At 33.0% G+C, this 22,735-nt stretch overlaps 4 protein-coding genes across 4 annotated transcripts; 3 read left to right on the top strand and 1 right to left on the bottom strand.

The window, feature by feature from the left end:
• Positions 1 to 5,479: 5,479 nt before the first annotated feature.
• HELRODRAFT_165749 (hypothetical protein) lies at positions 5,480 to 5,800 on the top strand (the record flags this gene model as incomplete). The annotated part of the gene is made up of 1 exon (XM_009032263.1): positions 5,480 to 5,800. The coding sequence occupies one exon, from the start codon at positions 5,480 to 5,482 to the stop codon at positions 5,798 to 5,800; it is 321 nt and encodes a 106-aa protein (XP_009030511.1).
• A 2,528-nt stretch (positions 5,801 to 8,328) lies between these two features.
• Positions 8,329 to 10,667, top strand: HELRODRAFT_165748 (hypothetical protein; the record flags this gene model as incomplete). The annotated part of the gene is made up of 3 exons (XM_009032262.1): positions 8,329 to 8,390; positions 9,702 to 9,858; positions 10,548 to 10,667. The coding sequence occupies 3 exons, from the start codon at positions 8,329 to 8,331 to the stop codon at positions 10,665 to 10,667; spliced, it is 339 nt and encodes a 112-aa protein (XP_009030510.1).
• Positions 10,668 to 11,001: 334 nt separating this feature from the next.
• HELRODRAFT_165747 (hypothetical protein) lies at positions 11,002 to 16,210 on the top strand (the record flags this gene model as incomplete). The annotated part of the gene is made up of 12 exons (XM_009032261.1): positions 11,002 to 11,026; positions 11,294 to 11,646; positions 12,205 to 12,325; positions 12,517 to 12,800; positions 13,449 to 13,583; positions 13,829 to 13,934; positions 14,155 to 14,376; positions 14,725 to 14,810; positions 15,098 to 15,169; positions 15,333 to 15,556; positions 15,801 to 15,873; positions 16,046 to 16,210. The coding sequence occupies 12 exons, from the start codon at positions 11,002 to 11,004 to the stop codon at positions 16,208 to 16,210; spliced, it is 1,866 nt and encodes a 621-aa protein (XP_009030509.1).
• A 1,002-nt stretch (positions 16,211 to 17,212) lies between these two features.
• Positions 17,213 to 18,906, bottom strand: HELRODRAFT_165746 (hypothetical protein; the record flags this gene model as incomplete). Its single annotated transcript, XM_009032260.1, has 5 exons — positions 17,213 to 17,401; positions 17,564 to 17,762; positions 17,939 to 17,991; positions 18,125 to 18,393; positions 18,726 to 18,906. 5 exons carry the CDS (start codon positions 18,904 to 18,906, stop codon positions 17,213 to 17,215), a joined length of 891 nt encoding a protein of 296 aa, XP_009030508.1.
• Positions 18,907 to 22,735: the final 3,829 nt, after the last annotated feature.

Below are 22,735 nucleotides of genomic sequence, written 5' to 3'. Positions count from 1 at the left end.
TTTCAAATATATGTCTAACAAATATCCTTTACAAATTTTTTGCTTAAAGTTTTAGACGTTTTTGAAAGGTTTTCTGCACTGACATTTTTAGGTGATAATGTTTCATTAATATTATCATCTTGACATCATATTGACATTATCATTAATACCATTATTACCATTTCTGTCATCATCATTATCACTGACTTTCAACACCATCATTTTATTATCACTTTTTATCATCAGCGTACTTTTCATCATTATCTTCGCCAACGTCATTCTCACGATTCTTATCATTGTCATCGTCATCATCATTTTTATCATCATCATCCTAATCATCACGGCTTTATTTTTATCACTACCACCTTAATTTCCATTTACACGATTCTCATCATCGCCATCATCATCACCATCATCATCATCATCACCATCATCATCATCATCATCATCACCATCATCATCATCGCCATCACCATTCCTCATCATCGCCATTATCATTCTCATCTTCGTCATCTTCACCACTATTCTTTTTCTCCGCCATCATCGCCACCACCATCGCCATCATCACCATTCTCATCTTCCTCATCACCATCCTCATCATTGCCATCATTCTCATCTTTATCACCATCACTATTTTCATCTTCATCCTCATCATCATCCTCATCATCGCCATCCTCACGCTTGAGTAAGTAGACAGCGAGAGACAAGCAGGTAAGTACCATGTAGGTACGCGTATGTAATATGTATGTATGTAATGTAGTACATGAAAGCAAGTACCGCCTTCGAATCAATCCATGCGTGAATAATACGTACTGTATGATTATTATCATGATGATGATGATGATGCAATGATGATGATGGTAGTCACAATGTAATGATAATGACGATGATGATGATGAGGTTGGTGATATTTATGATGATGATAATATTTATGATGATAATGATGAACGCACACTGTCAGCAACAACATCAATGATGATGATGATGAGGATTATGGTGGTGGTGGTGGTGATAGTAGTAGTAGTACTAGTAGTAGTAGTAGTAGTAGTAGTAGTAGTAGTAGTAGTAGTAGTAGTAGTAGTAGTAGTAGTCACGATGCAATGATGACGATGATGATTATGATATTATTGATGATGATGATATTTATTATGATGATGATGATATTTGTGATGATGAAGATGATGATGTTTATGAACAGTGATGACGACGATGATGGTGATGATAATGTTTATGATGAGGACGATGGAAGGATAATATGATGATAGAGATACAATCGCGATAATTTCTATTAACAACAAGAGTTTTGAAAACGGCAAGAGAGCTTGCTGGTTGGTTGGAAATGATACGAATTGATAGAAATATGAAAATCTTTCGGCAACATTTTTAAAAGGTTTTATGTACTAAAACGCCATGACAGTAACATAAACAAATACGGCAATCACATCAAAGCGCCAGCATCAGCCGTGCAAACTACAACTACACAAACACATCATAACACTGTCATCAACAACACCAACAACACTGCCATCAACAACATCAACTTAAAACTGACATTTACATTTATAATGACTTGCGTTCATTAGTTGCACCCGGACAAATTTCTATTTTTAGCCCGCGGTATTTCCGACTTCCGTTTGCAGGCATTCGCACAACTGACACTCAGATTCGTTTTGCCCAATTTGCCTAATTTGGAACGCCAGTTTTAGTGTTTTTGTAGTCTTTTGTAAGAGAAAGCGTTGCATAAGTTTTGTAAACATTGCATACACATGTGTTTGCTGTAAAGAAAGAGGAATGCTTCAATGATTATTCAACGTATGTGCCTATGTATGTGTGTGATTGATATGTTGATGTGTGGATATGTTTGTATGTGTTTTTGTATGTGTGTGCACGTACGAGTTCATGACATCATATTAAATTAGCCACGCATCACTGGTCACGTGTTCACTGGGCATGCGTCAGGCATGTGGGGGATTTCCTGTAATTTTTATTCTTTGGTGTCGACGTTGGAATTATATATCTATGCCGCGTGAATCGTGCAACTTTGATTGCGTGTGCGGTTTATGCGGCTGTGTTTATTCATCTCTGCGTACGTGTGCGTGTCTGTTCGTTTGTGCGTCTGTGTGAATTTGTATGCGTTTGTGTGTTTTTACGTTTATGTGCGTTTTTATGTGTACGTTTGCGTGTGCGTGTATTTGAATCTGCAAGTGCGTGTGTTTTGCAATGTTAATTAATTAGAGAGGAGTTTTTGATTTCGTACGTGGGACACCTGATCTTCTTAATTAAACAACAACGAGGACTGCATATGTTTACGTGTGTGTGTCTATGTACGTGTGTGTGTCTATGTACGTGTGGTGCGTGTGTGTGTGTATGCACTGCTCAATTGTGTAAATTGTTTGTCATGTAATCATTTGCATTTAAATAATAATATATGTACGTTTATAAGAATAACACGAGCGTTAGCACTGCTACTGCTGATCCTACACAATTACTACTTCTCATTTTAACAGCAAAATTTTTAAGTAAACAAAACTCAAAAATAATAAAAATTTTTAAAATAATTTTGTTAAAGCAAATTTTAATGAATTTGGCTAACCCTTTTTTGGATTTGATGATTTGAAATTTTTTAAACTGGAAGCCAACCAATCATATTTCTTGTTGGTTGATCGGTTTGGAATACTCGAAGCGGATTGGTTGGAGCTAGAATTCAAAATTAAATATTAAAAGCAATTTCATTTTTATTATATCAATCTTTTGACGTCAGAAATGACATTACGTTCACAAAACCATGTTATCAGCCAAGACACAAATTATATAAGATCTTTTTGTTCTTTTTGTTATCCTTCATCACCATCACTTCTACACCATTTCCATCACCATCTTCATCCTCATCGTCGTCGTCATCATTTTGGTGGATGTCATCATCGTCAATGTGATGGCAGCGATTACATCACACGTGGGAAACGCTATGACGTCACAAGCAATAAAAATGACGTCACCACATGTCTTGATTTATCGATGTTTGTTTTTCTTATCATCCTTGTTCATGTGCTTTGTTTATGTGTTTATATGTTTGTTTGTTTGTTAAACATACGTCCATGGAATTTATTTGGTTGAGTCAAAAATGTTAATTGGTTTAGAAAGATTTGTCTGAGTGAGTCCGTATGTAGAAATGTAAGATCCTTTGTTGAGGTTTTTGTAGATGCTGCAAGCATTGTTTTAATGATGGTTTTACAATTTTTAAACGTTTGTATGAGGTCATACACTAAACAACCTAGTTTCATTGTTTCATTCATTGACATTCTTTGCGTTATAAACCAACATGTTTAAGTAACACATACACACACACACAGAAAAAGAGAAAGAGAGAGAGAAAGAGAGAAAGAGAGAGAGAGAGAGAGAGAGAGAGAGCGAGAGAGAAGGAAACACACACACACACACACAACTACACACACACTACATACACAAGTATTATCTTCCACTTGCACAGCATCATTAATGAAGCATCAATAGACAGCTGTATCTCTTTTACTCTTTATTTCTTCTTCCATTCTGTTTCTCTCTCTCTCTCTCTCTCTCTCTCTCTCTGCTGTTGTCTTCTTTTTTCGCTCTTTCTCTTAGTCTTTTTTACATTCTCTTCAAATATTATAATTTGTTTTCTTCCTTTCTTTCTTTTTTATTTTTCCATCTTTCAATTTGTTCTTGATATCTTTTGCTTATACGGAATAGGAGTAATGATGGAAAGATGCATATCCCCCGATAGATTTGCATGAAACCATGCATAAACCACATCCATGTATGTATGTATGTATGTATGTACGTACGTACGTATTTTGTATATATGTATGTATGTATGTATGTATGTATGTATGTATGTATGTATGTATGTATGTATGTATGTATGTATGTGTGTGTGTATGTATGTATGTATGTATGTATGTATGTATGTATGTATGTATGTATGTATGTATGTATGTATGTATGTATGTATGTATGTATGTATGTATGTATGTATATACATGTATGCACGCTAGTGTGTGTGTTTGTGTGTGTTTATAGCGCTTGCTCAGTTGCTTGCGTGGCTAAATAACTTGTATAACACGGACATAACACATACATAAATACATACATCACAACACATACATTCAAGCATATATTACACAACACATACATACATCATAACACATACATTCAAACATATATAACACAACACATACATTTAAGCATATATTACCCAACACATATATACATCATAACACATACTAACAACTTTTTAATAACAATCATTTAGAAATATAGAGAAAAAAACAAATGTGAACCGCCTATTAGCCTGGCCTCTTATTAAATTCTGCGACTATTAACCAGTGCTTTAGGACATTTCTTTCGCTTCGTACATTTCAGTTAATCTGGTACATTCGAAAATATTCCATGCTTATTAAGTTTTTCTGTAAAAAAATTTTCATATTACATTCTAGATTTACTCATTCTTTGTTTTTATTTTTAATCAATTGTTTTTGTTAGTTATTAATCTATTCAATTATTATTTTTCTGTTAGCCGGATTTAGTACATGTTTATAGATAAGTATTAATTTCCTGTTTTTTTAATGTAAATTGACAACTTCCGTTCGTTCTACCTGCTTGGTTTGATATCTGTTACTTAGATGCTGACATGGAAAATTTTGTTAGAAATAAAACTTTGATGTTTCACCTGTTACATATTTGCTGTTATTTTTATTTATTTATTCATGTGAATTGATTGTGCTTCATCTGTTACATAGTTTTTAAACGTCCAACAAATCTTTTTCCTGTTTCTGTATAGCTTTCTCTTGTTGCCTGGAGTTTTGTGTAACTACAATAAACTCTGTAAACAAGCTTTTCTTGGTAATCTTCGTAATCCATTTACAAATTTTAATTAATTTTATTTTTATTTTTCTCATTAAAATTGGTTTTTGTTTGGCTGTGTGTATTTTAGATGAGAAAAATTGTTGGCTCAATTATTTTAAATAAAAATTTACCGCAAGTTATTTACAGGAACTACCTCAGTTTGGCGAAACTACTGCTAATTATAGTTGTGTCCTAATTAAAATTACATGTACCAACACATACCGCTGCCAAAAACAAAGATGCATTTAAAGGAAGAGCATTTTAATTGATTTTGCATTTGCGCGGGCAGACGACAATTATTTGAAGAATAAAATAATAAGAATGATTAAAAGAAGATGCTAATTAAAGTGAGTGTTCGCATGTTTCTTGTTTGCTTGTTTGTGTAATTTTGTACCATCGCATGCGTCTTTGTATATAACTGTGTGTGTGTGTATGTGTGTGTGTGTTGTTAATGTTTTTCCTAAAATGCAATATTATTTATTATTACGTTTATGCAACCATTACACCGGCAAAATTGCAAAAAAACTGTTCTGAAAAAATTAGTGACCCTTTAAAACCCACCTATGCTTTAAAATTGTTGTTACAACAACAACTGCGATGGATGGTTCATATTATTCCCATGGCGGAGTTACGTCTACCTAGCAGATTGTTGTACAGCGAACTATTAAATGACTCTCGTCCTGTCGGTCGGCCAAGGAAGCGATTCGTGAATCAAGTGAAAAGCGTACTTCAGAGATGTAACATCAACTCGCCTGGACTTGAAAAAATAGCGAAAGATCGGTCTACATGGAAGAAGATTTGTGAAGCTGGTCTCATAGGTCTTATGTTGGAATGGACAAATGCCTCTTACAGACGTCGACTTATAAGTCATCCAGCAACATCCAGAGAATTGAAACCAACCCATTGTGCTAAACTCTGCGCACCCAATGTCACTTACTAGCGACGCAACGTCCTTGCCGTTTCGGTGGACAACACAACAGAACAAAACATGCTTTAAAATGTGTATCTCCATTCTTTGAGGACCCTTCTTTAGTAGAGATCTCAGAGCATCTGCCCAGACTAACCTGTTTTAAATTCAGCTCTGAAAATTTGTATAAAATATTTTTTTTAAATTCCTGCAACAACATATGAACACTACCCACACAAACATGCTCACGCGCACACTGAAACAAACATAAGCACACAAACAGACACACAGACAGACAGACACACACACACACACACGCAGGAAATCAATCAGGAATGTATACATAGGAACATACGCATACAGTTGGAAAATAAATACATACTCGCAAGCAAGGTAATGGCATCTAATGATCATAATAACATGTTCCTTCATCAAATACACTGTTTTCTACATACAAATTTGTTTTATACAAGCATACACGCCTGCGCGTGTTTATGTGCGCCGTTACTCAACAAACATATGTGAATACTTGATAAATAAACATGTGCAGGTTTATAAAAAACACACATATGTATGTGTATACGTGTTTAATAGGTATATTTAACATTCCAAGGAGGTTTCATGACATTTTAATATAACGAAATGTTTCACCACATGCTTGCAAATCAAATCAATGTTACAAATGCCGTGTATTTTTTCTTCCTTCGTTAATAGTTCATTATGTTGTAGCTAATTTTGTCAAGTTTTTAATTTCGAGTATTTTTATAATTTTAACCTAAACAAAGAACTAACTATTTTTTGAGCATTATTGATATGATTGCAAATTTAATTGTGAAAAGAAATTAAACGAATTCAGGTGCTAAGTATCATCTAAAATAACAATAGACTAACGTACAATGACTTTCTATTGAGTGACTGGCATTGGCATATATATAAAAGTTGATGAGCATTTTGAATCATTGACATCTTTGCAATTGCAGTTTTTGCATAATGTTAGCCTAGCTATCACATGAAACTCGAGCTAAGTTTACTATAAATTAATTTTCTTGCAAGATGATTTAAAATTTTAATTGAAAGTCTCTTTCAATCACTTGCCATTATTTTATGTGTTATTTTACTTGCCACTATTTTAAGTTGAAATCGCAAAAGAATTATTTATTCGGGTTAACTTTCACTGACACTTACCTGGTTTTTGCATTGTTGCTATTCCAGCTAGCTCAGCCGCCAAACTCACTGATATTGAAATGGTTTGTGGTGTTAACAAATTTTTTAAAATAATTAAACATCAACTGTTGAGACATTTAAGAATAGCTTCAAATAGTGTATTTCTACATACATAACCCCAAAATGTTTCAGTTAAAATTTTTTTATCTGCTTACAAGTATAAAAAATGAAACCGCCCACATACAAGTTATATAACTTTAGCCAAACTAAACTGCCTTGCATCATTCAACATTTACATTCAGTTGTATTCTATGTATGAGTTAATATTTAAAAGTGAATCAGCAGCAAAAGAAAATAATACATGAAGACCTCGTGGCAAGGGCCAGCAAGAAAGGATCAATCATACCAAAGCAGGTGATTTGTGGCTTTTTTGACTGATTCTAAAATTAATTGTTGTGGTAGTAATGGTGACGACACTAGATGCATTGCAAAGGATGTTGTAGCTGTAGTTGTAGTAATGTATACTTATACACGCTTCGTACTAGTACAAAAGCAGTAACAAAAAAGTAACATTAAATTGAGTAATTTGTTTGTAAGGCAGATTGTGACAGACAGTGAATATATGAATAAAATGTATAAAAAAAACGCAAATAATCAAAAAACATAGAGAAAAAGACAAGCAAGCAAACGAACAAACAAACTGCCAGACAGACAAACAAACAAACACAAAGAAATATACAAATGAGTGCACATACCATTAAACATACAAGAATACAATACCGGCTTACAAAGTACGAAAACACGAGTGTTCATAATTTCTAATAAGTACACATATACAAATACATGTATGTACACACACATATACAAATACATGTATGTACACACACATATACAAATACACGTAAACCTAAACATATGAATGTGTACACATATACAAATACATATGTATAATAGACGCAAAAACATATACGCACACATCAAAGGACAATATGTTTTCTTGCGCTGATGTGATTAGAAAAAAAAATATATCACGAAATGATAATTGTACGCTGAGCTGTGTGTTTGATGAAGAGATGATGACGACGACGATGACAACATAGATGATAATAGTATTAATAATAATGATTATAATAATAAGAAGAAGAAGAAGAAAGTTGCTGATTATGTTGATAATGATAATAGTTACTAAGATGAGGATGTAAATGATGATGTTGATGACATGCTGATGATGACAACACTGATGATGACATCAGTGTGATGTGCGTGTGTGTGATTATGACGATGAAAGCGAAGATGTAGATTGTTTGTTGTTTACTCACATGTTGGCCGAGCTGTAATTGCAGGCTGTCATCATTAATTTAATGTTGCTGATGTTGTTGATGTCATTGTTTTTAACGATGATGTTGTCGTTGATGTTTTTGCTGCTACTGTTGTTTCTGTTGTTGATGTCTTTGTCGTTGTTAGTGTAATTGATGTTGATATTAGCATTTGTGTTGTTTCTATTAATGTTATCTGCGTTGGTACCCACTTGACTACGCTGATTATGAATGAGATGAACGTAAGGCAACGTTCGTTCGTGATTTGATGGTTGATGTTGGTGTTGTTTATGACGATGCTCATCTGCTTTATCACCATCTTCATCATCACCATCTTCATCATCATCATCATCGTTAAGTGAGTGACTACTTAGTGACGCCATCGTCGATATATTTAGAACTGACATCAATATTAACAACATTGACAAAAACATTTTTTACAACTTTGTGTATTTATGTCGTTACAACATTTTTAGGTTTTAATTTAAATTTGTACATAATATTCTTAACGGTTTTAAAAAATATGAAAAATTAATGTTGAAATAATTTTAAAAATTATTTTGAAAGGTGAACTTAAAATTTATATAATTTTATCTAAGCCATTCCATATAGAATTCATCTGATTGGCCAGTAGTCAGCAATAGGAACGCCCACATTTTGATGCTGATGACTCTCGTTGACCAATCAGAACTAAGAATCAACGTGACATCATCATCATCAGTTTTGGATGTCAACATCTTTTTCGCTCCAGTTATTTTTTCTTCATCGTCACTATCATTATCAACATTGTCATCCTCCTCCTCATCCTCCTCCTCCTCATCATCATCATCTTAACCACCACCACCACCATCATCAGAACCATCATCATCATCGGCGGCGGCAGTAGCAGCAACAGCAGCGTCATCGTCATCACCGCCATAGCTGCGAATCATCAAAGACTTATAAAAAATTTTTATTTTTTGTTGTCATCAAAGGAAATTTTTCTGTGATTATTTTTCGCTGAGAATCTGTAATGTTTTTATTTCAGTTTTTTTGCTTTAGTCTGTATGTATTTGTTTGTTTGTTTGTTTGTTTTGTTTCTTAGCTAGTTTTTATATGCATGCATGTTTGCTCGTTCATGGAATTGAAATGGTACAATTTCATAATTTAATACAATTAACATTTCGTCATGCCATCGTGTCATCATCAACAACATTATTATTATTATTATTATTGTTGTTGTTGTTGTTGTTTTTTTATTATTATTGTTTTTACAATACCCTATAGTAGTAATTATGAAATGATAGCAACTTTCAAATATTATCTACCTACCCATTATAGCTGCTGAATTGTCATTATATGTGCATTATCACAAAACTAACATTTTATTATATTTATTATTTTATCATCATTTTTTCGTCATCATCATTTAATCATCATTATTTAATCATTATCATCTATCTCCTTGATCACAGGATCATCACAGACGTTTTAAATCTAACACTGAGCACCTTCTTAATCCTCTGGAGTGTTGAAAATGATGACGGCGACGACGATGAAGAGGACAGTGGTGATAATGAAAGTGTTGACGATGTCGACCATGAGAATGATGATTATATGAAGATGATGATGGTTATGATGATACGAGGATGATCATCAGGATGGTGAGGATGATGATCGAGTTGGAATTAATCCGCTCTGCCGCTGAAGCGATGTGTAGTTCTTCTTCTAAATGTTTATTAATCTTCTGGATTAGTGGCCGTCAATTATAAACGCACACGTACATGCACACATACACGCACACGCACATGCATGCATACATACACGCACACTTATACGCATACATACACGTACTCGTACATGGCAAGGGTACATACACAAACGTACGCCAGCATACATATGCATACACGCAAACCGAAAATGAAGAAGTGAGGGGAAAAGGAGAATTAGTAAAATAGAATAAAATATTGTTTTCGACGGCTCAATAACAATATACGTAATCAGCGTGTCGCATGAGATTAAAAAATGATTCCATCAATATTGTAGTTTGTTAATCATTTCTATCAATGATAGACTATATATTCTGCAGAATTTTAATGAAGTGTTTTCTCTTCTAAAATTTAGAGCTCAGCTTGTGGGACTAATTCTGATCTAGTAAATGATTTACAATATTGTTGCTTCATAGGGATTTGAACTGGTACAAATTGTTATTCCAAACGCCAACTTTATTTGGAAGCAAACATTCATTATAATAACTTAACAAGTGGCGATCATAAAGTAGCCTCAAAACTAGTCTTTATATAACTTTTAAACACTTCCAGGTCTATGTTTACTTCAAGTGTGACAGTCAAATTCCAAAATTCAACTTCCATGGGACGTTTTTATACACAACACAATTCCGCCAGTTCAGATTTTACACCTTAAATCTTTATTATGATTAAATTGTCACAAAACTTGATATTTCAATCTAGTTAAATAGACTGAAATGTCATTTTCCTAACAATGTCAAAAAAAGCACACACACAAACGTAAATTGTAATCATATTTTAATTATAAATAACACAAATACATGTTACAATCTCTCTCTATATAAGGTTACGAAACAACAAATGTTCCTTTACCTACATTCTATATACAATACATGCTTACAAATCCAATAAGTGACCGCTAGATAAATTGTTTGCTAGTTCGGTTGTTGTTTATCCAAGTTCTACTACGATTAAAATTATTTGTTTTATTTTTGGTGACTATTAAATTAACATTTTTAGACGGTCAATGGAGGATCAAGACGTTGAAACAGGTGGAATACAATTTCATTAACTTCTGATGGCCCAACTAAATATTTTTTTCAACTTGTCATAAAGTTTAAATTTAAAGTTTAAACAAAGCCGAAAAATGCAAAATCACAATGCCAACTATCATCCCATTGTTATTAATTATCTAATCAACAATTTAATAATTTGATGTTGATTGCGCCGTCAGTTTATTATTGTCTTTTATTTATTTTACCTTTTTACTACAAACTAACTTTATAAATAATATTTTATTCAAAAATCTGAAATTATAGACGTGTCATCCTCAACATCAACAAAAGCAGAAATTGTCAGCGGAAAGGAACCTCATCAGCCTGCAGCTCAAACTGGGCCCAAAGCTGGAGACATAACAACAAAAACTGGAAAGAACAGAGAAGAAAACGATGATGATGTTGGTGTACAACAACAAGATGATAGTACCAAAAAAGAGAAACTTGCACTGAAAGATAATAAGTTAGTTGCTCTGGCTGGAGATGAACATGTACATGACGATGGGGCTTCAAAGTTGCATACTGATAAGCAAGAAGTGAAGATTGCTAATGAAAAGGAAATAGAACTGGAAAAGAAAACGCCACTTGAAGAAGATAAAGATCTTTCTAAAAATGAGGTAAGAAAAACATTTACTTGTGTTTGTACAAATGTGAACTGGACAGTACAAAAGAAACTTCACTTGGTTTTGTATATTATTCATTTATCATGTGTTACATTTTTCTTTAAATTATGTTTAGTCTTTGTAGCTGTAAGGTGTAAAATATCTTTTTTAAACTTTCCAGCCTAGCTAAATAATTTTCTTCAAATAAAATATAAATTGGATAGCAGTTACTTCTACTTATTTTTATGTTCCTAACTTTAAAATTTATTGATTTTCTTATCTCCTTATTTGTATTACAATTTTATGTTGTATTATATCTCAACTTTCATAAATGTTTCCATAATAAATATATCCAAAATGCAGGTATCAACAATAAATGTATCCACAATTTGTTGTTATCAAATGTTGTTATAAATTTAAATTATGTATGATTAAGTCAGCTATTACCAATTATCAGTAGTTTACAAAAATTGTAAATGTCATATTAACGAATTATGTTAATTTCTTAATTGAATTATGTTAAATCGTTAATTGAAACATGAAAACAGCATGTTTTAATATTTTGAATAAAAGGCCTGGTCATGGAAAGGTTTGAGTTTGTGGGGGACATCTATGATCAATGAGGCAGCCAGTTCTGTTACCACATTCACTACACAAGTTGGTCAGTATTCAGACCTAGGTTACAAATGTAAAGGTTTATAAATTTTTACGAAATGATCTTGTGTATTTAAAAAGGTGATGGATTGTTTCAAGTTCTGGAAACAGTTGAGTCGGGTTTGTTGTCTCAAAAAGATCCTGAAAATACATTTGAAGAAGGTATTTGATTAATTATTTATTTAATAACTTAACTATTAATGAAACTGATTTATAATTTTGAAAATTCAGAAGCTAAAAAAGATTTAGAAAGCAAAGAACCAATAACAGACCAGAAAGGGATTGATCCGACTTTGGACTGCAAGGCACTAAACAGCAAAGACAACGAACCAGACAGTGTGATGAGCAGGGGTGATGATGACACCAAGGATAAGTGCAACAGCAATCAGGATGCTGATGCTGAAGAACTGGAGAAGAAGGAAGATGCTGGTGGTTCTTTGACCTCATCCTTGTGGTCAAGTCTGACAACTGTGGTTAACAAAACCACATCTGCAGTTCAAAGGACCACAAATGTTGTGAGTTTTTTAAATAATTTAATATGATAAATCTTTATTTCATTATGCACCTACGTGTGCATTAGTATTATTTTCAGTTCTGCCATGGCTTGTAGTAACATATCTATCATTGTTGTTTCTCTATCTTGCTTTTGGCTCATTATGATCAAGATAATTAGATATTTATTAATATTATGAGTTGCTAGCATGAGTCGTTCCTCTGTTTCTCATTATGTTGTAACTTTTGGATTCAGATGATTCAATGATGAATTTGAGCAGGCTCTATGATGTTAGGATGCCTCAATGTTGCAGGCATAACCGAGAAAATTCCTTTGTGAGGGTCCATTGCCAAGCTTTGATTTATTTTTTTAAACAACAAAATTATTATTTTTTTTTTACCCATCTTGATTGTCATCACATCAGTTGACCCTGCTCTCACCCTGCTCTGACTCTGCTAGTTTATTTAATTCTACCACTGTTTTCACAAAGATGAATTATTACTGTTAAGACCACCACCTACAATACTACTGTACTTCTGTTACTGCTTGTGCTACTAACAACTCCACCATCATAAAAGTATTCACATCGCCGCTTCCATTAATGCTGCAGCTACGACTACAACTACTGCTGTTACTGTTACTATCTAATACTACTGCCACGAAAACTCAGGTGGTCCACAGCGGCCTGGATGTGCTGGAGACCATTGGCAAGAAGACGTACGACGTGCTGACGGAAGGTGATCATGGCTTGAAGCAAGTTATCAGGAAAAACAGGGAGAATAAACAGATGCCTGATCTCTCATTGGTTCGTTGTGTTTGTGGTTGTCAGTTTATTGGTTGGCTGGTCGGTTGTTCATTTCATAGACTTACCGAGTGGTTGATTTTTGTCATTGAGTGATTGTTTCGGATGATTGAATGATTGTTTATAATGGTTGAATGGTTGTTTCAGATGGTTGAATGATTGCTTTGTTGATTACAAATTTGTTGATAGTCGGAATTGACATTTTTCATTTTTATTTGTTTATTATGCTGTTTGCTTTTGATGGCCAGGCCTTGAAGGAAGCCAGGAAGATAGCAGAGATGAAAATGAAAGAGGAGGAATCCTTACTCGAATCCAAAAAGTATCATTACGGGTACTGGTTTGATGAGTACCAAGGTAGTATTTTAGATGGTGTCATTGTTTGTTTGCTTGCTTGTTTGTTTACTTGTTTATGTTGTCCTATTAATATTGATATAATCCTTTTTATCATTAGCCGTTTCCTAGGCCACCATCATAGAACCTCATAACATAAAGTTCATATCATAACCATAAAATATTACTTTCGTCTCGTCGCCATCACACTCATCTTCATCATCTTCACCTCCGTCGTATCCAGGTTTGGTGCAGTTGGAAGCGTTTGAACTTCTCTGCCGGGAGAACGAAATAAAATCTCGTGAGGTGTACGATGGCGCCAGCAGGGATGATCTGCCGGCATTGAAGAGCAAGTTGTCAGAGCTCAACAGCATTTTCAAGAAAATCATGGATGGTAGTGACGATGATGATGAGGAGGAGGAAGACGAAGATGATGAAGATCACAGTGGACGTGCCGACGCTGAAAGTTCGTTCTTCTATATTAGAAGTTAAATTAAAGGATGAAAGTTCTTAAATTGAATAATGTTCAAACTTAAAAGCAGACCAACACACAAACACACACAAACACGCACACAAAACGTAATAAATGTGAAGGATTTCACATTCTTACTACACACGCAGTCGCGCACACACGCACACACAACTAAATAAATGTCTAGAAGTTGCATACACATACACACACACCTGCAACGCACACATACACACATCTGCAACGCACACACACACACACACACACACACACACACACACACGTTCACTTATTTGCATACTAAGTACTCATAATTGAATTATGATACACAATTTTTATAATCAGGTGTTTCATTTCATGATTTTCATCATCTTTTGGTGGAATATGCTTCCAGGTTACCCTTCAACATAAGTCTCCATAGGCTGGTTGAGGTAGGTGTAGGGTACTGTATAAAATGACGCATTATTGTAGCAGCATCTTCATTGCAGTTGTTTTTTGGTTATTGCTGTTATAATTTTTGTTTTTATTAGTTTCGTTTTCATTTTCGTCATCACCATCAATTTTTTTAATGTCATTCAAAGTTATGGGCTGCGTGTCCTGTGTATGTGTGTATGTGGTGTGTGTATGTCTTGTGAGCAATTTTTTTATTTTTGTTTTATTAAATAACATTATCGACATCTTCACGAACGTTATCATTGGTGATCGGCATTTTCTTCAGTGTCATGAAGAAACAAAGAAGTGGTTGGATGAGAATGAGAAGTCCCCTGATATGAAATCTACTGATGCCAAGGTGATGATGGTGGTGCGTGAAGTGATGACTGATGATGTGTGGCGATAGTGATGAAGATGACGGTGATAATGGAAGGATAATCTACTTGACCAGGAGATAACCATTATCATAATTACAATGGTGGTTTTAATATTAACGAAAAATGAAATAATACATTTTCCAGGAGATATTAAAGAAAGCAATGCAGTGCTTGGCCAAGATAACAGCTTCATCCATCTACCACTATCACAAATTGGCCCAGATCATCATGAGGTCGTTGGCAGATGAATCGTCATTATCAGATTCATCTGCAGCCGCATCTTCATCTCCATCTTCATCACCAAATGTTGCTACAGTTAATCCGTTTGCCAATGTTTCTGCTTTGGAGACTGCTTCGATAATCGTTTGGTTGGTTGGATGGAGTATTTTTTAATGCTATTACATTAGCTCTCTTAATGTTATTACCATTACATCTGTAATGATATTGTGAAAATGGTATTATTAATGAGCGTCCAAATTGATTGATCGCTGAAATTTATTCTGTACCGTTACTATTTCATTTAGTAGTAATTAAGTTTTCATATACGAAATGGTGCATTTAGTATCCATTCAATAATATATATATATATATATATAAATTTAATTTCACCAGCTTTTCGAAAGTTTTGAGAAAAGAGCTAACAATTACAGCTGCTAAATTTGTCTCCATTCTTGGCTCTCACCACGTAAGTATTATTTCTCTCTTATTAACAATTCAATTTAGATTCTTTACTTTTGTTTTTAATTGCAAATAAATAACATGATGATCAAATTATAAATTATATACACAAAAATTATGTGTGTCCTTTGTGTACAACCAACTTGTCCAACGTTAACTCACGAAATGTTCGCAAGCAGATCCTGGCATCCGAGGAAGCAGCTGGAGGTGCTTCAACTTCTCCTGCTGCCACAGCCGACGACTACATAACATCAGTGTACCTGGAGGCAGGCAACAGTCGCAACTTCGTCAGGAAATCTCTCAAATTGCTCCTACCTGCTCTACAGATCGCAGTCATGCACTGAACCATAACTATCTTTCATCATTTTCATGCTTTGTTGTCTGGTTAAATATTTTACCGTTAAATCTTTTTTTGGTTTATTTCTTCACTAGTTATGTGAATATCTTTGTTAATATTTATTCAGTTTTTTTTTCAAATTAGACGCAAAATTAATGCCAATTGTAATATTAAAATTTAATTTGAAATTCCGTGAATGTTGAAACGTTGTGAACGCAACAACGTTTTGTCCTATCAACGCGTCTCTGCTTTTTGTTTTGCAGTTTTGTTCTGACCAGGTAAAAATTTTGTAATGTTAAAATGACCAAATTTTAATATCCAATTGAGTTAGTTAATCGCTGTAACTTCCATGTCGACATTCACTAAGCATCAAGCAACACTAACACCACTGACATACATCTTAATTTGAACTATGCAAACTACAGACATTTTCTGAAATAAACTGTCAATTATTTGAACGTTTTATCTGGTTGAACCACAGTTATAAGAGTACTTTTAATATTCAGGATTAATGTGGGTTGTACACTAAACATTGGAACAAAGGTCAACGGAGAGCTTGAGAAAGAATTTCTCAATTTCTCTATTTTATATTTTTTGTTTAAATAAATAAATGAATGAATAAATGAGTATTTATTGAAACAAGTGACAGAACGAATCATGTTTAGTGATAAATGCAAGTTACATTAACTAAAACAACAAAAATAATAATTAACATCTTTTTGATGATAGTGATACGTACAATATTGGAATAATGTAAATAGGTAATGCAAAATAAATGTATGCAGTGGTTGGTTTAGTTATCGAAGTGATGTGGCTACCGATTTTGAAAACGGTACAAAGAAAATATTGTAGCTAGCTCCATTTGACTGGAAAAACTATTTTTTTTATAAAAAATAAAAGCAATTATATTTGAAACACTATATTTTCCTCCAAGGCTCAATTTAAACATTTATTATTTTATTTCCTGGTCCACTTAAATAGGCCACCATGATTCCTGTAATCTGCAGTTTCACTTTCTTTTTGTTGTGGATGGCCTATCCCCTCTTTCCAACCTTTCATCCAAGTCATCATCGCTATCCATGATCTTTGGATGGGTCTTGGTGGCTTGGATGAGCTCGGCATCCGGTCGAGAATCCCTGTTCTCATACAGCAGAATATTCAAAGTTTCTTCATATATGCGTGCCTCTGGGAACTCCACCTTTGGTTTACATTGAATAGAAACACATTTTGATGCCAAATAAAAATATAACAAAATAAATACAAAAAAGTTTAAAGCCCTAGATGAACATGATGTGAACCAATTCCCAATACAAGCCAGAACATACCACTTTAACTACGATGGAAAAAGTTAAAAAAATACCTTGGTATGTTTCTTATCAGTACCATAAACAATGGACGTACAGCAAACTTCTGCAATTTTGGTTGAATGACCAAAGAATGACCAGCAACAAATTTCTTGACAGCCTATGACATCTTTGATGAAAAGGATGCGCTGACCGAAACGTAATGAAAGTTTGTCAAAGAGTTCTACATTCTTTAAAATGTTATCATCTGAGTTGCTGGGAAATTAAAAAATCATCAACTATACATACATGGCTAGACTAGTCTATAGTTGGTAGGCTTATTTGTTGAAGAAAGCCTATAAAAATAAAAATGCTATAAAGTATTTTTTAATAAAGTATTTTTTAATAAAGTATTTTTTAATAGTTTATCTAAAAATATAATTTAAGAAAACCTTGTGTAAGAATACTTGTTGTTGTGTCTGTTACAAAGGAGTTTTATAATAGGCTGATGGGGTAAAATGTTTATACAACAACTTTTTAAATTTACTAAAATAATTTTTAGAAATGAAAAAACTATTAATAATAAGTTATTAAAATTTTGTAACATTAAAAATATTTAATTATCCCATCAAGTCAACCTTTGCAGTTGATGCTATCAATGCTTGCTCTTCCTTCAGTGAGGTTATCAGCGGCACTCTACAAAATGGCTCCAACTCTTGGGAAGTTTTCAATGGCGGTTTCAATTGTGTCTCGATAATATTCACTAAATCTTGAATCAAATAATATTTTGCCTCCTTCAGAAGTTCCATTAATTCCCTCTTAGTTTCAGGTAAAGGAACAGTGCCATCCCTTAAAAAGGAAAGTATGGTGCCAAAGTGCTTGCCACATCTGTCAATCAGGACCCAGCCTGTTTTTGAATATTTTACCTAATTAATTAAAAGTGTAAGAACTAAAGAACTATCAAATAGATCAGTACATCAGATATAATATACTTTATTCAACAAGAAATAAATTATTCATTGGTGAACAGCATTTTTTAACTCTTTTTTTCTCGATCATTTTTATTTATTTCAAGTTTTTTAATATATTATTACTATTAGTTATTAAAAATGAAAAACTTAAAAGCTTATCTGGCTTATCACTTCACCAGTAACCGTGATATTTCATATTGTTAATTAAATGTAATTTTCAGGTAAAACCAAAAGAAATAAAATAAAAATTGAACTCTAGCTAGAGAACCTTCTGAATCTGTAAGGACCTCAAGCCTGCCACTGAACATGGCTCTGAGCATACTGTCATGTTTCGTCAGTGTGGCAATAGTTGTAGTAAAAAGAGTACCTCCAACGTTCAGTTTGACGTATTTGGTGGCATTTCCTTTGATAAAAGTACGAATTTCAGACGTTTGAGCGGCCGCAGCCATGATGACTTCAGAAATTTATTAGGGAAAGGAATAAAATTGTTTGAAGTAGGTAGAGGTAGACTACTAATTTTTCAATGTAAATTGTAAATTAATTATTAAATTATATTTTTTTATAAACTATAAAACTCGAAGCTAAGTAAATTTTATTTTAAAATAAATCGTAATTTTAACATTTAGGTAATCTCGGAGACGGCAAAGTGGTTTTTCCAGCAATATTTATTTATAGTCAACAGTTTTAAGAGACTCATTAGTTCCTCCCACGGTACAACTAAAAGTTAAACTAAATAATAAAAGCTTAAAATAAAAGTTTAAAATAAAAATTTTAAACCAATTTTTACTAGAAAAACCACAAAACTTCTATAAAGTTATACAAATATGATACATTACAAAATGTGTAACAAAATTTTAAACGTATCTGTTAAAAAGATAGTTTCACTTTTAAAACAAATTATTAATTTTTAGAAACTTGCTTCCAGAGGTAACTTGCCGTTGAAAATATTTTCAATGTTAAAACGCTGGTAGGGCGCTTCCAGTTATACAATTCCATGATTTTTACTTCATAATCGGCGGATAGATCTATTTAGTTTTAGAAATTGAACTATAACATTATGTTGTATAAATTATTCTTTTCTTCGTTAAACGTTTTTCATTCATGTTTTTCAATTTTAAAGTCATTAACATTTAAAAATTAAAATTCTTCAAAAAACCGCTTATTTTTTAAAATTTTTACTTCATAACCGGCGGGTAGATCCATTTAGTTTTAGAAATTGAACTATAACATTTCTCAACGGATACAAAGCAAGGGGAGGCCTATTTACCAGCATACAACACCTTCTTATGGGTTGAAGCAGAGATATGCAAAAAACCTCAATTTTTTCAACTTTTAATTTTTTTCAGAAATGTCTCCCCTTGCTCCAAACCACATAACTAGAATAATAGGACTAATCGATCAATTCGATCTATCAGTCGGGCTATTTGTCGTGCTTGGATTGTTGGCTTACGAAATTGCATGGATTTTAACGAGCAAGCTTAATGAGATATTTACTTGATTTAATATGCTTAAAACATTGTAGTAATTTTATTTAATTTTAATAATGGTTAATAGAATTATGTATTATTAAATTATTTTTGTTAATTTGAATATAAAAATTGCTTTTGGTCCGGTGAAATCCGGTGGCTTACTGAAGCCGAAGATTGGCTTAGTAGGATTGAACTATAGTCACCCTTTTTTTTACACTATTCGATTATGTTAAAAATTGGTTTGCTTATGAAATAAACGGCCTAGATAAATCAAAATTGTTATTTGAACAACTATCTTCATTATATTCAATGAATATTTTACATTCTGCTGGTGCTCATAAGAAACTGGCTGCTGAAATCATACGTTGGCTTACAGCAGTGGCTTACAGGGTTTCATAGAACTCTTACGATAGCACTTTTTTGTACATATAATGCTTTAAATAAATCAATATATTCATATCACAATTATTTTTGTCAATATAAATATAGAAATTGCTTTTGTCAGGTGAAAAACAGTGGCTTACTGAAGCCGTAGGTTGGCTTAATCGGATTTTTTCTCATGTATACAATACTATGAGATAAATCAATCAAACAATCAGTCAGTCGGTCGGTCGGTCAGTCAGCCAGCCAGCCAGTCATATGTGTATATATATATATATGTATATATATAAAGATATATATATATGTATATATATATATATAAAGTAAGAAAGAGAGAGAGAGAGAATGAGACAAGGGTATGCGTAAAAAATAACGTTTCAATAAATAGATAAAAATATACAATACACATACACGCACACCCACACACAAACAAACTCACACACACATACATACATACACACACACACACACACACACACACACATATATATAACTCTTGTATTAAAAGAAGAATGCAAGATTTTGAAATGCATAATGAGAACAACTATTTTTATTTCGTTGTTGTTGTAATTATTATTATATTGTTGTTATTGTTGTTCGTTGATGATGGTTGTGATGATGATGATGATGATCGTCTTCATAGTTAACAAGATTAACAGTATAACATACTTAAAATACATTGACAGAAATGACATGAATGTTTATTGTACTGCGTATATATGATGGCAGTATGTATGTATGTTTGTATGTATGTGTGTCTTTGTCTCTTTGTACATGTTTGTATTCGAGATTTTAGTAAGAAAAGAAAAACACAACAGTTGCTTTTATTTGACATCATCAAAAGATGAAAAGTGACGAAATTAAAATTTGTTAAATGTTAATTTTTTAAAAAGTTCAGATTTTAAACAAACAAATATAACAAAATATCGATCGATAAAAAATAATTATCACGAAACATGAATATTTAGTAAGGACAGTTCACAGCATATCATAATGACTAAATCAACATACCAAACAGAAATTATTCATGCATGCATATATACAAAGTAAATCAGGAAATATCCAAAAATTATATAACCAAAATAAGAAACTAGAAACAAGTCAACATTTTACAAATAAATAAATAGACATTATTAAAAAGATTGTTCAAAAATGGTAAAATTTAAGGCGACGACAAAAAAAATTGTAGTTTGTTTTGTTGGTGTTGTGTGGTGCTAAGAAGCGAAAACAAACACACCACAAAAAAAAAATATTAAAAAGTCGCAAGAATAGTAGTCAGTCACCTACCTACAATTAAATTACACTCAGGGCCCTAGCTTACCTGTAATGATAACTCAACTCATTTATTTTACATATTTTAACGTTTTAATTTTACTTGAAGCTTTTAATTTATGTTAATGTTAATATTTTACTTGAAACTTTTTAACTAATGTTAAGCCCTAGCCTACCTACAGTTGTTCAACTCATCTCAATCCCTAACTTACCTATGAATTAAATTAAGTCCGGTAAAGAAAATAGAAAGTTGAAGAGAAACATAACAACGACACCGAATGAATGGATGTTGTGTATGTGTGTGTTGTATTTATGTGTGTGCGTGTATGTAAATGTGCGCGCGCGTACCCTTCAGAAACTTCTTCACCCACTACGGACGAACCTCCATTGCACCGACCATCATCTGACACGCACCGAGAAAATGAATTTTACCGGATACTGAAAAACAAAATTGAAAGAAAAAGTTAATTTTTTAAAATAAAAAACAAGCCATTGAAAAAAAGTAAGAAGCAACTTATCTTACCATGAGATTACCACCATGAAACGTGCTGGCTCCCACCACAACCCACCTCTGATCATTCTGTAGACAAATTTTTTTTATTGGCTTAGTAGTAAATGAATGTTAAAACGAAAGAACAACCGAATAAATGATTGAGCGAATGATTGAGTGATTGAATGAATTAATTAACCAATCTATGATTCAATGAATGAATAGAATGAGTCAATTAATGGATGAATGAAAAAAATAAAAACAACGAAACTAAACCATACTTCAAAAATCGTCGTTGTTGTTTTCTTCGAGTTGTTATCGGAACGATCATCATGAGACCACCATCTGAAACGTGCTGACGCCCACCACTGCCCACCTCTCATCAGTCTGTAGACAAGTTATTTTTATTAGCTTAGTAGTAAATGAATGTTAGAATCTTAGAAGCAAAAAGTTATAAAATTGAAATAATGGCAAATAAATAATATTTGAAAATAATAGAGTAAAATGTAAAAAAAACTTACCGTCGTCCATTCGACAAAGGCAAAATGATGAGTGCCTTCCGTTTCCTGCGTTGTCCTCCAAAACTGGTGCCAGTCCTCCTCGAGATTGTTGTTGAAACACAGCCCGGGAATGGAGAAAGAGAAAATTCTCATCAGAAAACTAGCG

This window comes from Helobdella robusta, assembly GCF_000326865.2.
Source record: "Helobdella robusta unplaced genomic scaffold HELROscaffold_8, whole genome shotgun sequence".
In the NCBI taxonomy this organism is placed as follows: domain Eukaryota; kingdom Metazoa; phylum Annelida; class Clitellata; order Rhynchobdellida; family Glossiphoniidae; genus Helobdella; species Helobdella robusta.
The sequence above is the reverse complement of the archived record's forward strand: the minus strand, read 5'-3'. Positions and strand labels throughout refer to the sequence as shown.